The sequence below is a fragment of the Ptychodera flava genome, chromosome 13, assembly GCF_041260155.1.
Source record: "Ptychodera flava strain L36383 chromosome 13, AS_Pfla_20210202, whole genome shotgun sequence".
NCBI classification, from domain to species: Eukaryota; Metazoa; Hemichordata; class Enteropneusta; family Ptychoderidae; genus Ptychodera; species Ptychodera flava.
The window spans coordinates 29,520,840-29,536,274 of record NC_091940.1 but is presented as its reverse complement, the minus strand read 5'-3'; the positions used below and the strand labels follow the sequence as shown (position 1 = coordinate 29,536,274).

The window sequence follows — 15,435 nt, the reverse complement described above, 5'->3', positions numbered from 1 at the left end:
CACATTTCAATTTATGAGTAATTTGTAATATTGAGACATTCAGCTAAAGGGCACCTAACATTTTTGAGAAATTTGAAAATATGAAGATCCAATTTTCCCAAATTAGTTCCAATCGTGTTACTCATATTTTCATCAGTTCCGAGCTAGGGAGTTTTTAACGGGCCATAATATACTAATTCGTCAAAACTCAGTTAAAATAACTGAAAAAAAAGTTAAAAAGACAATTGTTAAAAAATCGGCAGAAAACACGTGGGTTTTGCTCCATAGATCTTGTCATCGAAATAGTGAAAGGTACTGCCAGGACATTGAACCTAAAAGTGCCGGACAAAGGACTTAGAAGGACAGTAATTGTGGTGCAAAAAATGCCCAGCCAAAGAAAAAATCTATGACGTTTTCTGCCGACTGAGCATGCGCTCGAATCAAATTTGAATGGCACTCCTTGAGTTGAAAGACCCACTGTCCGATCAGTCTGAGTCGATCTCCAAAGTGTTGACAGGTAAGTTACGTCTGTTTAACCATTCTTTTCTAGTCACGAGCGTTTTGATACATGTTTGCTCCGAGTGTGTCGTGTGTCTGTCTGTCTGTCAGCAATTTCAGGTCTCGCAATTGAATAGAATTTTGCGAGCCCAAAACGGAAGGGTCTACCGTCCGATCTTGCAGCATTGATAGTTGTAAAAGGACATGCTTGAATTCATTCATGCAAACCTTGAGTACAGCTGTATGGCAATTTGAATTACCATAGGCACAAACTACCTTGACCGGTATGGAATGCAAAAAGTCCTGAACCTTTTTTTTCTCTCATATTGTTCCTCAAGTTCACTGTCGTAGGTCAACCGAGCAAAGAGAAAAGTGAGGTGGGACAAGCAAGTTCGCTGAACTCTGACTCAAGGTCACGTTGATGCAAAAGTTCATCACATCATATACATTCAAATAGGTGGATAACTTATAAGAAACGCGGACGCTATTACCTTTTACATCAGCTACAAAATTCTTATAGATTCGTAACAAATACATCATTGATTTGTGGCATGGCGTAGTCATTCGGATTTTCCCTTATCAGTGACTGCGGTATTGACCTATTCTCTAGCTTCTCTATCTAAACTGCCGATACTTTCAATGTTAGAGGCAAGTGCCGCATGACATCGATGTGACTTAAATGTTCTTGTATACCCACAGACGAGTGCCGATTCAGGCCAAAACTGGGCAAATAACGGTCAGAAGGCTATGCACACCTGTGAATTTTCATTGACTCGCAATTCACATTCGATTCCTTTTATTCCCTAGGAAGATCATGAACACGGTGCATATTTGACTTTCATTATACTTCCAGTCCCACCCCATTGCACTCACAATATACTATATTCCAGATCCCCAAATATAGTGTCTTGGGTTTTACCATACCCTCTGTTGATTTTCCAAGACGTGTTTGTGAACCCTGCCAGACATAGTTAACTGTTATTTGAATAACTTTTGTAACTACCACTATCTTCACAGTTTGAAGTTAAAGGTTATTCAAATAATTTTGTAACTACCTCTATGTCTACACCTGGCAATTGTCCACCACATCTGATTGTCAGAAATAACTGATCGCACGTATTTACATTTGATTTCATATTATGAATAAACTAAGAAGCAGGTGTAAGTTCATGCCATGGCACTTTGTTGCCGACCTGGTCGCTCTCTTTCTGTTGCTGCCACGAAACAAAAATGAACGGACATATTTATACCTTGACAAGAAAACAATCATAAATCAGACGAAATTCTGTTTGTTTTTGTAGCCTGAGAACAATTGGTGCCTTGATACGCGTGAAGGTACATTAATCAGCGTAGGTGAGTACTAGTCCACTGATAAAACTGCAATAAAAATTGTTAATCTTTGCTCTCTCTGGCTCGTAAGAAATGTCATTTATAACGTGCTTGTAAACTGGTGCATATTATTCAATCGGACTGACTGGGCGGAAGAGTGTTCAACTCTAATGTTCCTCTCAGGGAGTCAATATTTGCAATTGCCACCGCAGACAGCAAATCGTTGATTCTGAGCACATGTACGCGTGTTCTGCATGGAAACAGAGCATCCGAGCACTGATTACCATCATCGACTAGACATTGCTTCTTGTTTCTCCCGTTTTACTGATCGATCACAAACCGTACCCGAGCACACCAATTTCGCATTTTATTTTGCATGAACACCCCAGGGCAGCGTTCATATATTATGGCCGCTGATGGCTCGGCAAAATCCAGTAGTTGGATCATTTGGTATATATAACTGCAAGGGGTCCTTTTTCACAAAGTACAGAGAGGTTCAGTTGATTGACAGAAATGACAATTTTTTCAGTTTGAAAAGTATGCTAAATGTGATCGTCTACAAGTCAGTTCATCATATTGTTATAAACACTTCAGTATATGAAAAAGTTTATCCGGGCCTGTCTTACAATACCTTTGACCATCACAGTAGAATTGACTGGTTTCCGACATGTTTCGGCTGACGTAAAGCGAACAAGAGTTGCAAGGAAATAATAAATAAAGACCTGCCATTTGTTATGAGGTTTATTTTGTGCACTTGGATAGCTGTACTGTTGATGTTGTAATGATTAATAGAGAACATAATGCACCTAATCTCTAAATGGAGCTCTAGGCCCAGAACAAAACCAGACTTGAGAGCATGGTGGGTTAACAGGTGGGTTGTTCCAAGTTTTCGGTCCTGATTGAGCTTAGAACCTTCCACGAAAGGATTTTATTGCAACACGCTGTATTCAAGAGGGGTGTGTCAGGAGAAGAACGTTGTATCAAGTTGTTATTTAAGAAACAGATAGAAAAAACTGAACTTCGGACATAAAAACAGGAAATATAAATGAAATTACAAAAAGCACATTGTACGTTAAAGTTTGTTTTTAATTGTCGATCGGTATTATACCTTGAGTGCCAATGTCAATCTTTGTTGCCTTTATAGAATATAACAAAGCCAGCATTTTTTTCAGATCTAGACAGTTTTTTCAAGATTTTTCACAAAATTTTGGTAAAAAATTGTAGTCATTGATAGGTTACGACCATTTGGTCCAAAATCATCAAAAAATTACAGAAAAATTCATAACTATTGGTAAAATGTTACACTGAAATTTTAGTCGGGAAAATTGCAGCACTCAAAGGGTTAATATCTATGATATGTAAAGTACATGTTTTGTTTTGTAACTCTCTTTACGGTAGGTCGTGCCTCGAATGGAATGATTAGAACTTTTGCTCAAACTTTCCTCATGCAAACTTTCAACCATTTTCTTTCAACCGAGAATAAAAATTGTGGGTCATCATGCAAATTTTAGTACTAGAGAAACAAATTACTCAATATATAACGATATTTGGAATTCAAAATGGCCGCCATCCCTGTGTTATCTCAATGGAGGAAAATGAAATTCCTGATTTGCATAAAACTGAGCAAGTGTATTTTTTTTTACCCCACGAGCTTCAAAACGTCCCTCACAAGTGGTCGGCCAAAAGAATATTGAAAAAGTTTGAGAGTGTGGCTATCCATCCTCGAAGTGCATTCCACCTTTAATGGGTATTAAAGCATAAATGCACTGTATTAACATGGTGCTTTGGCCAGTATTGCCCCCTCACCAATATGTTGTCCCTGAGTACAACACTCAGGTCTCTTTTCTTCTCTTTTATTTGCCAGGGTCTGGGTACTTAAGCCTCTCTAACAGTCTGTTTTCATGAACCCTACATGACCTTATATTTTTTGAAAGTTTGATTTTGTTTGACGGTTTTCAAAATACACTTTTCCACAGGAAAAGAACGCTATTTAAATATGAAAAGCGTTGCTTCAGGTGCAGCCAACGAACAATGCACTTTTAAAAAGGTCTTTACTATGAGAAGATATATCGTGCATGACAAATAATGTGAACTGACTCATTTTAAGTCAAGAGGGTAATTAATTAGCTGTTCATAATTTGCCCTCCAACAGAAAATTTTTCGTCTTACCCTCCCACACTCAAACTTCATTTTTACCCACTCCCCACTTAGTTTTGCCTGTTTTCCCTCCCAACTGTGAATTTTTGAAGCTCCCCCACCCTGTGGCGAAAAAAGTTGCCAATTTCCCATGCCCTGGAAACAATTCCCTAAAAAAAGTTTTTCGCCAAGCCCTGTCCCCAGGACGATCAACCGATATCCGCCCTGCCCTACAAAAATACTAAAATTTGCTCCCCTGCCACCTAAAAACATGTCCCCTGCCCTAGCGTAATTAAAATTTCCCCTGCCCTCAAAAATTGCTCCTAGAATAGCTTTTTCGATGAATAGCTCCGTTGGCTGCACCTGTTGCTTGTATGTGAACCTCGGAGGCAATTCGGGGCAGAAAACATTGAATCTGATTAAAATCTACTTACTGGGGGCATAGGAGAATTTATGATTTGAGCAATTAGACTAACTATATGTTCAGAAAAGGATAGAAAGGCAGGGTTAGGGATTCCGAAACAACGAAAGATTCAAATTAATTGGAAACTGTTTGTGTACAAAACAAATGACGGTGGCTTCAGGACCAGAGATGTACGTTGATAAGAATGATGCTGTACCATTGCCAATGAACCTGGCATCAGTGCAGTTGAATTTCTTGCAGAATTATTTTTAAATTTTCCATGCGTGTGTACAAGATTTGGAAGATAATTGCGATCTTCGAAAAGGACACTCTCCAGCGAGGTTTTTGTCGAATTGGATACAAAGTGCATATATGAGCCAGTAGTGGTTGCTGTTGTTGTTAACATATAGTGTAAGAATAATGTTATACTAAACAAAATACACCTAGTTGCAACAGAAATGTATTTATAATGGCCCTGTATGTAATCTGTAACTTTCGGCGAATTTTTTCAGGGGGTTTTTGTTGTCTATATCTAGTACGTTTTATTTCTCCTTCACATAGCGTGTTGATATAAACACGATTGGAACTAATTTGGGATAATTGGATGGTGAAGTAATGTCTTCAAAATCTGCAAATGTAAGCTAATCTGCTTTTCTTTTTACGTTACACATTTGCTTTTATGAGTAATTTGTAATATTGAGACATTAAGCTACATGGCACCTAAGATTTTTGAGAAATTTGAGAAACATGAAGATCCAATTATCCCAGAATAGTTCCAATCATGTTTATACCTAATAGCAGTACACAGCTTCTGTCAATATTGATTGTCTAGGTGTTTTTTTGCATTGTCAATGCTGATGATCGAACTCAGGTCTGGACATGGACTCAATTGTGTAATGATAAACAATTACAACAAATGTATACGTCACACATTGATACGTCGTGCTGACAAACCAAATACTGGTTATTCCAAAGTGCAGTAGGAATTAGACCGCGAAATCGTAAGCGATTATGAAACACGGAACAAATTATTTCAAAATTGTTAAACGTTACTGTTATTGTAGCTTTAACATGAATAGAATTATCGAAAATCAGAACATTGAAATTTATTTATCGAAATGGCGCGCAAGAGGTTGATGAATTTTTATGGTCTTCTAAGTGTTTGATAAAGGTGTATTCATCCTGAAGGAGGCGCACGAAGAATTGGTCAGTCACTTCCTAGTCATTATAACAGATCGAAAGCTCCCCAAACAATCAGATAACACTTAAAGTTGACTTTTTATGTCAAATCCTTCTCATCAGGGATCGCTAAAAATCCGGGACGAGTGGGAGAGGGGGGACTGTAGAGTGAACATTGTCATAGAGCGTGAGCATCACGTGACGGAATATTAATCACTTTTTGTTGTATTTCTTTTTTGCAGAACAATATTTACTAAAGATGACGGAGAAGAAATCTGGGAGAGAGAGACTCTCTCTGACTGTCCAGATACTTGTGTGCTTGCTTGGTTTAGCATCCTGGATTGACATCAATGGACTGTGGACGGAACTACCGCTGATGGTGTATCGCCTGCCAGAAGGCTGGGATCTCCCGTCTTACCTTATAATCATCATCCAAATCGCGAATGTAGGTCCTCTGACATTTGGAATCGTCAGCAGATTCACGAACCGTCGCATTGAGATTCCTACGAATTACTTGATAATTTCGATTGGCGGTATTTCTTGTCTCCTGCTCGCCTTCCTCTGGCATCGCACTTCTGTCGTTGGTGGCAGTGAGCACAGCACAGCCCTCCTATCGCTCGCCATGCTCCTTGCGCTTGTAGATTGCACATCATCTGTGTCTTTCTTATCATTCATGTCAATATATCCGGCTGGGTATATGACAGCATATCTCATCGGTGAAGAACTAACTGGCTTAATTCCTAGCCTTGCCGCACTTATTCAAGGTGTCGGCGGCAACGCGGAGTGTCGCAATGACTCTGTACCCTTTGTTAATGAAACCCTTAACATCACTCAATACGAGCTCACATTTTATTATCCACCCGCCAGATTCTCTGTGCAAGGTTTCTTTCTGATTTTGTTCGCCATACTCCTGTGCAGCTTTATAGCTTTTGTCATGTTGAACCACCTTCCGGCTGCTACAAAGCATCGAGTACCAGATGAGCGCGTCTCTGAAAAAGGTGATGCAAAATCCAAAAATAGTATGTCAATCAGCAAGGACAGGGACGACTTCGCATACATAAATAAAGGTGTTCAAGTCGATCTGGATGGCGAAACTTCTTTTACCGATATTTCGGGTACAGCTCAACCTAATGGTACCGTGCAAGACAATGATACCGACAAGAACTCCACGAAAAGACTGTCGATTTCGACGTGGGCGTATTTGCTGATTATTGTGGCGTGGTTGAATGGCCTCAAGAACGGCGTCCTCCCGTCAGTCCAGTCCTACTCCGCATTACCCTACGGTAACGTAGCCTACCATCTCTGCATCACACTCTCGCTGTTGGTGAAGCCGTTCATCGTCCTTGTCGCCCACTTCGTGCCTACAAAGAAACTATCTGTAATCGGATTTGTCGCCCTCTGTGGCACCGCTACCGGATGTTACATCTTCTACCTCGCTTTGCTGAGTCCTACGCCGGTGTTATGCGGCAGCACCTGGGGAGAGGCACTGGTGGTAGGTTTTTGTAAAGTGTTCAAACGGGTTCGATTGAAGGCAGCATCCCCTTTGACAAGCTATTCGCACGTTACATCATTGTAGCTGGTGCTGAAATGGGATTATGGAAATTATTGAATCTTTTAAAAATAATTTTATTTTTTTAATTTTTACCTTATGAATTAATGGGGAATTCGAAGGCCTCATGTTTCACTACAGAGTTTGTTTTTATTGTTCTAACGATAGAATCTACTTTTGAGATACATGATGCATATTAAACACCTATCGCCTGGTCATGAGGGCTATAGCGCCCGTCTATTACCCCGAGAGGCCGTATGTTACCAGAAACACATCGCTATTCCTCGAGGCCGCAGGCCGAGGGGTAAAGCCATGTGTTTCTAGTAACACACGGCCACGAGGGGTAACAGACGGGCGCTATAGCCTGAATAAAGACCAGGCTATAGGTGTAACACACCACACGCTCATGTTGTATTATGTAATACAGTTTTTAATGTGTTTTGATATTTTGCTCAGCGACAATCCATTGTGACAAGTTTACTCGGCGAATATTTCCACAGCGCTTACAGTCGTACGTGGTACCACTTTCTTTAAAAAAATATCCTAAGCATACCTGGCAAGAATCCTTGGTTGCACTTGAATCTTTTTCGTCGATGAGCTGTTCAAGTCCTACGCTGTTGGAATGTTGGAAAATGTTGGAAAATCTGTTTTAGAGAGAGGCTCGTCGCTCATCCAGGACGCATATAACGTTCTACACACCTGCCATTGTTGCAAAGTTGCAGACGACACTACGGTCACGTGACCGGGCTCTTTTCCAAATTTGTTTCCCTAGGGAAATGGCTTTCCAAAAATTACCCTCTGACGTCACGTTTGTCGATTCAATGGGGGACTAGACGTAGCTAGTTTCTCGTCACGTGACGTATTCTGGCGAATCGCGAAACGGAATGAGCATGTGGTGTGTTATAATGTCATGCAGTTATCTGGTTTGGGTGATTCATTTGGGTGATTCATGGAGGTAGTACTACTACCTCCATGGGTGATTCAAGAAACTGTTATGTTTGCCGGAGTAATCGTGAGACAGCAAACTGTTCATCGGGCCGGCTTTTAATAAGATCTCAACACCGTTTAGACTAACGAAAGAAACTATACAAACTTTGTGCAATTTCAATGATACTGAAGATAAAAGTTCAGATTATTTTGCATGATCTTGTACGCTTTAAGTTTCAGTAGGGTGTCACCGGAAATTTAATTTCGACTCACAATTAAGAGAGAAGGATTTTAGGTCAGGTAGGTCTTAACATGTGTTCCTGTATAAGAAAGCGGCCGCAGTTCTGTCAGTAACAAACTACTGTAAATTTCACATTTGCTTTGATATAGTTGGTCTGTGTTTTACCTTGTTTGCCGTTTTCTTCATTTCCCTGTAGGTTGTAGCTTGGATAGTGAACGCTGTCTTCTTCACCTACGCCGAGGTTGTGATCTGCATACTCTGCCGAAAGCACGGACGGAAGGCGCTGATTTGGTACGGCATCTCCTCTCAGATCGGCTCTCTCATCGGATCGGTGATCATCTTCACCGTGCTCAACAACATGGATCTGTTCACGTCCAACAACCCTTGTGACGATACCTGCTACAACTAGGCACCCACGCGACGACTCATAGACTGCATCTATTTTCACCGAGACAAATATATTTACTGAAGTGTCACAAGTTTTTTCCTCGTTTGATTTTTTTTAACAAAAGCCTTTACTTCTGCCAGTGGATCTTAATATTTCGCAGGCGTAACTCAAAGGAATGGATAAAGCAAAATCTATAGCATACCTTATGCAATCACGTATGTCCAATGTACGTGTTAATGGATCTTGCAATACGCGATACTCAGAGGAATCATTATCGGCAATTATTAAAGGGATACAGTCCTCAGAATTGCGCTCAAAGGTCGTATGGGACCCATATAGCAATGTAAATTCTGTATGCAAGGTACGATGGTGATTGATGAAAGGTAAAACATGTCTGTCATAATCCACATCGTATAATTTAAATGTTGCAGCTATGATGATGAGGTGCATCTAGATATCGTGCACGAAATACGTTGTTTTAATATCAACAAGAAACTCGCACATGCGCAGTTCCGACGACTGACTGGAAAGATATTCAGTAGACCTCGACTTCCCCCGGGGTTTTTGCAGAATCGTCGTCGATCCAACCATCTGTCAATTGATCCTTTCAAATGTAGCTTATGTCCCATGGTATTAAAGGCACACAGTCGGCAATTTTACATGAATTTTGTTTGATACGAGATACTACTTATTTTGTTTGACATGTTGAAAGATACTGAATATATGGGTGACCATGCACATATTCGACCTTGGTTTTAGACAAATCAAATGAAGCTATCGCGAAAATGAATTAATGGTCTCCATTAATTCATTTTCGCGCTGGTTTCATGTATCGTGTCTGAAACCAGGGTCGAATATATGCATGGTTATCCATTCATTCAGTATCTTTCAACGTGTCAAACAAAATAAGTTAAGTAGTATCTCGTATCAAACAAAATTCATGAAAAGTGGCCGGCTTTGTCCCTTTAACCCTTTCACCCCAGTTCCCTGTATACAGGTCCAACTTTACCATAGAAAACAATGGATTTTGGACAAACCATGGTGGTGAAAGGGTTAAAGTCAGGAGTCATATCGATTGAATCCATATCTGTGTGTACTCACGATGAGAAACATATTTCTTGATGTTAAGATCTCTGCAACGAATATGAGGAAAATTTCATTTTAACAACTTAATATGATTTTTTTAATTATATTTGATGCCATTGTTCTGGTAGTTTAATTTTTTAATGAAAACGACCAGTAGTGGAGGGTGTGAGTATGGTACACTTCATTCGCATATCTGCATACATGAATAGATTTGCATAATTACATATTAATGACTGTGAGTATGGTACACTTCATTAGCATATGATGTAAGCTAAATTGACATGATCACGTGAAGAGTCACCACTGTTACATAAATTGGTATGATTATATTTGCCTGAATAGTGTGATTACTATTTATTGTATTGAATAACCCTAAGTAATATCTCAAGGCACAATCACGCGTCTGCCTGGCAAGATGTATGATGAAGTGTCTTTTCTAACGCGGGACATTGCTTTTCTTTAATTTAAAATTAATACAAATAATGCGTGTTTATATGTGTTTGTATACACTTTCTTCATTTTAATTTACAAACACTGGCTCTGTGCAGCATTGTTTTCATTAACAAGCCATAGAGATAAACTTTAATTAAATAAATTTAAAATTAATACAAATAATGCGTGTTTATATGTGGCTGTTCAGCATTGTCATAGAGATAAACACTCATTCCATAGCGGGGTGTATGATAATCTTCTTCTTGACGTGTGACACAACAACAAGTGAGTAATCTGTCCTTTGTAAAGACGTAAAAGTAAATTAGTCATGTGAGTCAATATGCGTCGTTTTATCTTAATAATAATAATAATAATAATAATAATAATAATAATAATAATAATAATAATAATCTTTATTACCCTTAATCATAATAATATTACAATTCAATGATGAATGTACATCTGAGTTGTGCTGTGATAAAGGGTAAATGGAAACGGAAAATAGCAAATGCTAGTCTAGTCCGTTCCCAAAGCCATTTGATGTTAAAGCAAGGAAACGAAGAAGAAAAAAGAAAACTGAAGTATATCGAGGGTAGTGTACATGAAAGTAGTGGGATTGCAAAGTAACCTAATTGTAACAAAGTAACTAAGTGAATAAAAGAACAACTACATAAATAAATATATAACTAAATAGATACATTACGAGTAAGTAGAAATGCGTAAAAAAGAAAACGATAAGAGAGAAAAAAAAACGTATATAAAATATATATATATTTAAATATGATATACATATATGTAAAGTTGAATATAACTCTTCATCACTTAAAAAAAACCCAAAAAACAATCGTGTAAAAGTAGACTTGAAAGTGCTAAGTAACTAACTAAGTAAATAAGAACAACTACAAAAAATACATTACGAATAAGTAGAAAATATGTAAAATAAAATAAAAAACAAAAACAAAAACAAACAAAAACAAAAAAAAACAAAAAACAAAATGTATAGTGAAATATATATATTTATATATCTATGATATACATATTTGTAAAGTTGAATATAACTCTTCGTCATGTAAAACACTAACCGTGTATGAGGAGACTTGAAAGGGAGTGTCTGAACGAACTTCTAGTGGTTTTTGTTTTAATTTGTTTAGGTAATGTATTCCAATAGATGCAGCCTGTATATGATATCGAGAATTTACCCAAGGAAGTGTTGACACTTGGGACATAAAGGTTACCATTAATTTTATGACGAGTACTGTAGCAATGAGAAGGCAACTGACAGTATGTTGTAAGACTGTGTGGCAAGTTATTATTTATAAGATATAAGATTTATAAGATCTTGATAGCGCTGTCAGAACGATCAGGACAAACAAAATTTACAAACGTTAAAGACAGCATAGGCGTACACTAGACATACCCATTTTCAGGATTTAGTATATTTAGGATACAAATATAGTGTGTGATTTCGTACAACCCTAAGCAAGGACCCTAGGCCCAGTATCTCATGAATAAATGCTGCATCAAAGTTTTCCATAAATAGGAGCTACAGTGATTTAACTTTTTTTTGTTTTTGTTATATAAAATAAAATTATCAAGAGAATGGCAGCATCGATATGGGAACCGAGAGTAACGGTTACACTGGTAGAAATAACAAGTTTTTTATCCGTTTTGGCCTTCTGGCCTAGACTTCCTGACAACAGATATGCTACCAAGAATAGATGCAGCAAAATAATGGAAATATCAATCATCAAGGAAAAGTAGAAGAGTTGGCGGTGAAACGTCCACTTGAAGCGCTGACCGATTTTTACCAGAAGAAACATTTCCAAAGATCCCCCACAAGGACAGCTTGCATCTGATATAGGTTTGCAATACAATATAATACCATATGAATTTCCCGAATAGATCATACTAACTATACGGTGTCATAAATTATATGCAATACACCACGTATGCTTCTATATTCCAGTTTTCCTTTCCTGGACGAAATTTACGGGCAGCTTCTCAAATGATCTCTTCCCAATGCCTTAGACGGGAAAACTTTCTCAAGAAAACGTATCTTCTTATGAACTCTAGAACAATAAGACTTGTCGTAAATCGAAACACGATGTAGTTGCGTTGGCACTCAACTTGTGTCAAAAGTGAAAAATTGTCTTTTGAAAAGGCACAGGCTAGATTGCTTTCCAGTCAACGGTGTCTCCGTTTGCAAGAGAGCGTCCTATCATTAGTTGACTATTGAGGGCGCTTCACACCCAAGTTGGAAGGTACGGCACCTTCACATTCAGTTGCTATGTTTGCATTTGTTAACCATGAAAGGCACGCTTAATCAAGCACTGATTTTCTCGGAAAGGAGAATGTGACCTAAGTTCTTTAGGTATGCCTGCTTTTGATGATTTTCATTTTTTAAATCATTGCGCAGGGCATAAACAATAAATAATATGCACGAGATTCTTCATTCTATCCACAGGCGTGATGTTTTCTGGGTAGTTTCTATGAGTGTAGTTTATGCTACGTTCCGTCGTTCTCTCCCGTAGCCTAATCACTTACGGAAGAGAACGACGGAACGTAGCATAAACTACACTCATAGAAACTACCCAGAAAACATCACGCCTGTGATTCTATCGAGAAAATTCATGATTTTGAGGAGCTTTAGCCACATGTAGACAGCTTTGACTGACACTCGTGGTTTTACTATTATATAATATACTACCAATTTCATATTATCAAAGCTTTTTGCTAGGTTTGTGAGTGTGTGTGTGTGTGGTGTGTGTGTATGTGTGTTTGTGTGTGTGTGTGTGTGTCAGGGAGCAACGGAATCACCTACCCAATACAAATGTATACTTTGTTTCGACCCTGCCTGGTAATTTAGCATCACTGCGTTCGACACATTGGGCAAACAGTATAACCTCAGCTTGTACCGCTAGTCTGATTATTTCTGTTCCACGCGAAAAGATGGTTTATTCCCTCGACAGAAATAATAAATCGTAATTGGTTGTTTTCAAATGTCCATGAGCCCAGTCAAGGGTAATTTTGCTCGCGTACTCCCATAATACAATTTCTGGAGCACTATTAGAACACTGGCGTCATCGAATGGAGTTACGTCTTCGCTTTTTAATTCATGCACACTTTTCTCAAGCATATATCTCATTACAGATATGTTGGAATAAAATATTTTTTGCTCTGAAAGTCTTGACATCAAATTTGGCACAGCATTTTCTGTTTTTTTTCCTTCATTCACGCTGTGTTAAAAACTATACGTTTGTACATTTAAATTATATTTGTTGCCTAAAAGACTACATTGTGTTTTGTCAACCGAGATTTCACAGAGTTTATGGGATTGATTAAGAATATATATCGTATTCGGAAGTAGAATTAAGAATATATATCGTATTCGGAAGTATATCTTTTGGCTAAAAAAGAGTGATGTTCACGACAAAATTCATATTTCTGAATGAATAGTAACCGATCAGGTGACTGTCTTATGACTCTTCCGTCAAGTTGGTAAAATATGGCCACAGTCACCCGTGGTCTATTCCGCTCTAGGTCTATGCACCCAAAAGACGTGTGTACATATGCCTGAGAAGAATGTACACACGTCTATGTGGCGCATATATAGACACAGAGTACAACAGACCACAGGTGACTGTGGTATGGGCCACAATTTCTAACTTCTTGCCCGAAGATGGGGTATACTATCATTCATTTGTATTTAATTCACTGTTTACATTGAAAAGATCTATATTTTGGTAACGTCCCTTGCATTATACACAAAGCTACTGTCCGAAATCAAGTCGAAATGCCTCTCATGATCATCTTGTGATAAAAGCCTGAGTGTGTTTATGCACGTAGACCAGATTGTTTCTGGAAGAAGGGCGGGCCCTTTCTCTCATAGAGGGCGTGTGTTGGAGCGCCCTCCCAGGACGAATATTCCATTCTAGAGTCTGTGCAATGTCCGATTATTTGCAACTAAGTTTATTATGCCTCAAAGAACTCATTCTTTGAAGATGAAACTATATTATACACAATGCATCGTTTGCAAGGTTAGTGCTCTGTATTTTTGCATAATTTTGGGAGAAAATGATCAAGAAGTTCTTCTTTTTCAGATCAGGAGAAAATCAATGAAAATATCAACTTATCAACAGAGGCTCCTTTCATGTTTTGCACTCTATGGGCATACTATAGGGATCAGGGCGGTGGCATGCTTGCAAATAATCTGGAGTTCTGGAGGTTGCTTTCAGCCAGTTGGTTTCCGTTAAAGAATTACATGGGTCAGCAAGTGGTTCCGTTTCTTTTGGGTCAAGCTTTCAGTACAGTGACCATTGCATAATAAAGGCAAAGTTTTGCTTTCATCCGGTGTGCAAAAGGAGTGGAGAAAAGGTCATCTGATACTCGGTACATGAGAGATCAAAGAGTTGAGGGGTCATGATCTTTGACACTTGGATGGAAATGGAGTACTACTTTTTCTAACTCTTGTCAGTGTATTCAGCCTTAATAAATTCATAGACTTAGTAAACACCAAGCACTTCTACAATACTACATGGATACCCCGTTATGAAATCCAATGGGCTGTATGTGCAGTTTGGGGACCATGAAAAGACCTACTGCCAGCAAATATCATTCAGTGATGGGCACTGCATACATAAACACCCTGTTGGAAAAGTTACATGTACGTGATTTTTAGAAAACACCGGCATGCTTTGAGTAAATAGCCTAATAAATATGATATTGTTTATATAATTGTTCAAAAGATAAATATCATAATTATGAAATATTGATATCAACAAAAGCTTGTTAGTATTTCATCAGGGTTGTGCTTCCTTTCTGCTTAGAAACATTTGATAAAATCACTGAACATGTGCGTGTATGAATCATGTGCAGCAGAGGGAGGGGCATCCAATATACAGTTGTACCCTTTGTATACCCTTAGCGGCGCTCCATGAACTCAGTGAACGTGTGCATGTATGAATTACATGTACCGGTACCATAGGCTGGGGTGTCCTGGCGTCTAATATACGATAGTACCCTTTTTATACACTACTGTATATTATAGTTCATGTTTTATATATATATTATGTTATTTTTCTCAATAATTACCAAAATAATATATTTTTTAGACTATTTACTGCTATTGTGCCTATGCAATAGAGTGAGGCAAGCTCATGTTATTGTCAATTGGCTTTGTAATGAATGTTCTTTCTGACTGTACCTTGTAATGGGGCAAAGTGTTATAGAGTTATAAATAGTGTTGCTGACTGCTGAGTATCTGCAGACGATATTAATTCCTTACTGAA

At 38.4% G+C, this 15,435-nt stretch overlaps 2 protein-coding genes across 2 annotated transcripts in view; both read left to right on the top strand.

The window, feature by feature from the left end:
- Window positions 1-15,435, top strand: part of LOC139148120 (reticulocyte-binding protein homolog 2a-like) — a 581,355-nt gene that overhangs the window by 393,257 nt on the left and 172,663 nt on the right. The window lies entirely within an intron of this gene.
- LOC139148089 (solute carrier family 52, riboflavin transporter, member 3-B-like) lies at window positions 438-10,042 on the top strand. The gene is made up of 3 exons (XM_070719388.1): window positions 438-496; window positions 5,767-7,016; window positions 8,438-10,042. The coding sequence occupies exons 2-3, from the start codon at window positions 5,784-5,786 to the stop codon at window positions 8,648-8,650; spliced, it is 1,446 nt and encodes a 481-aa protein (XP_070575489.1). The 5' UTR covers window positions 438-496; window positions 5,767-5,783; the 3' UTR covers window positions 8,651-10,042.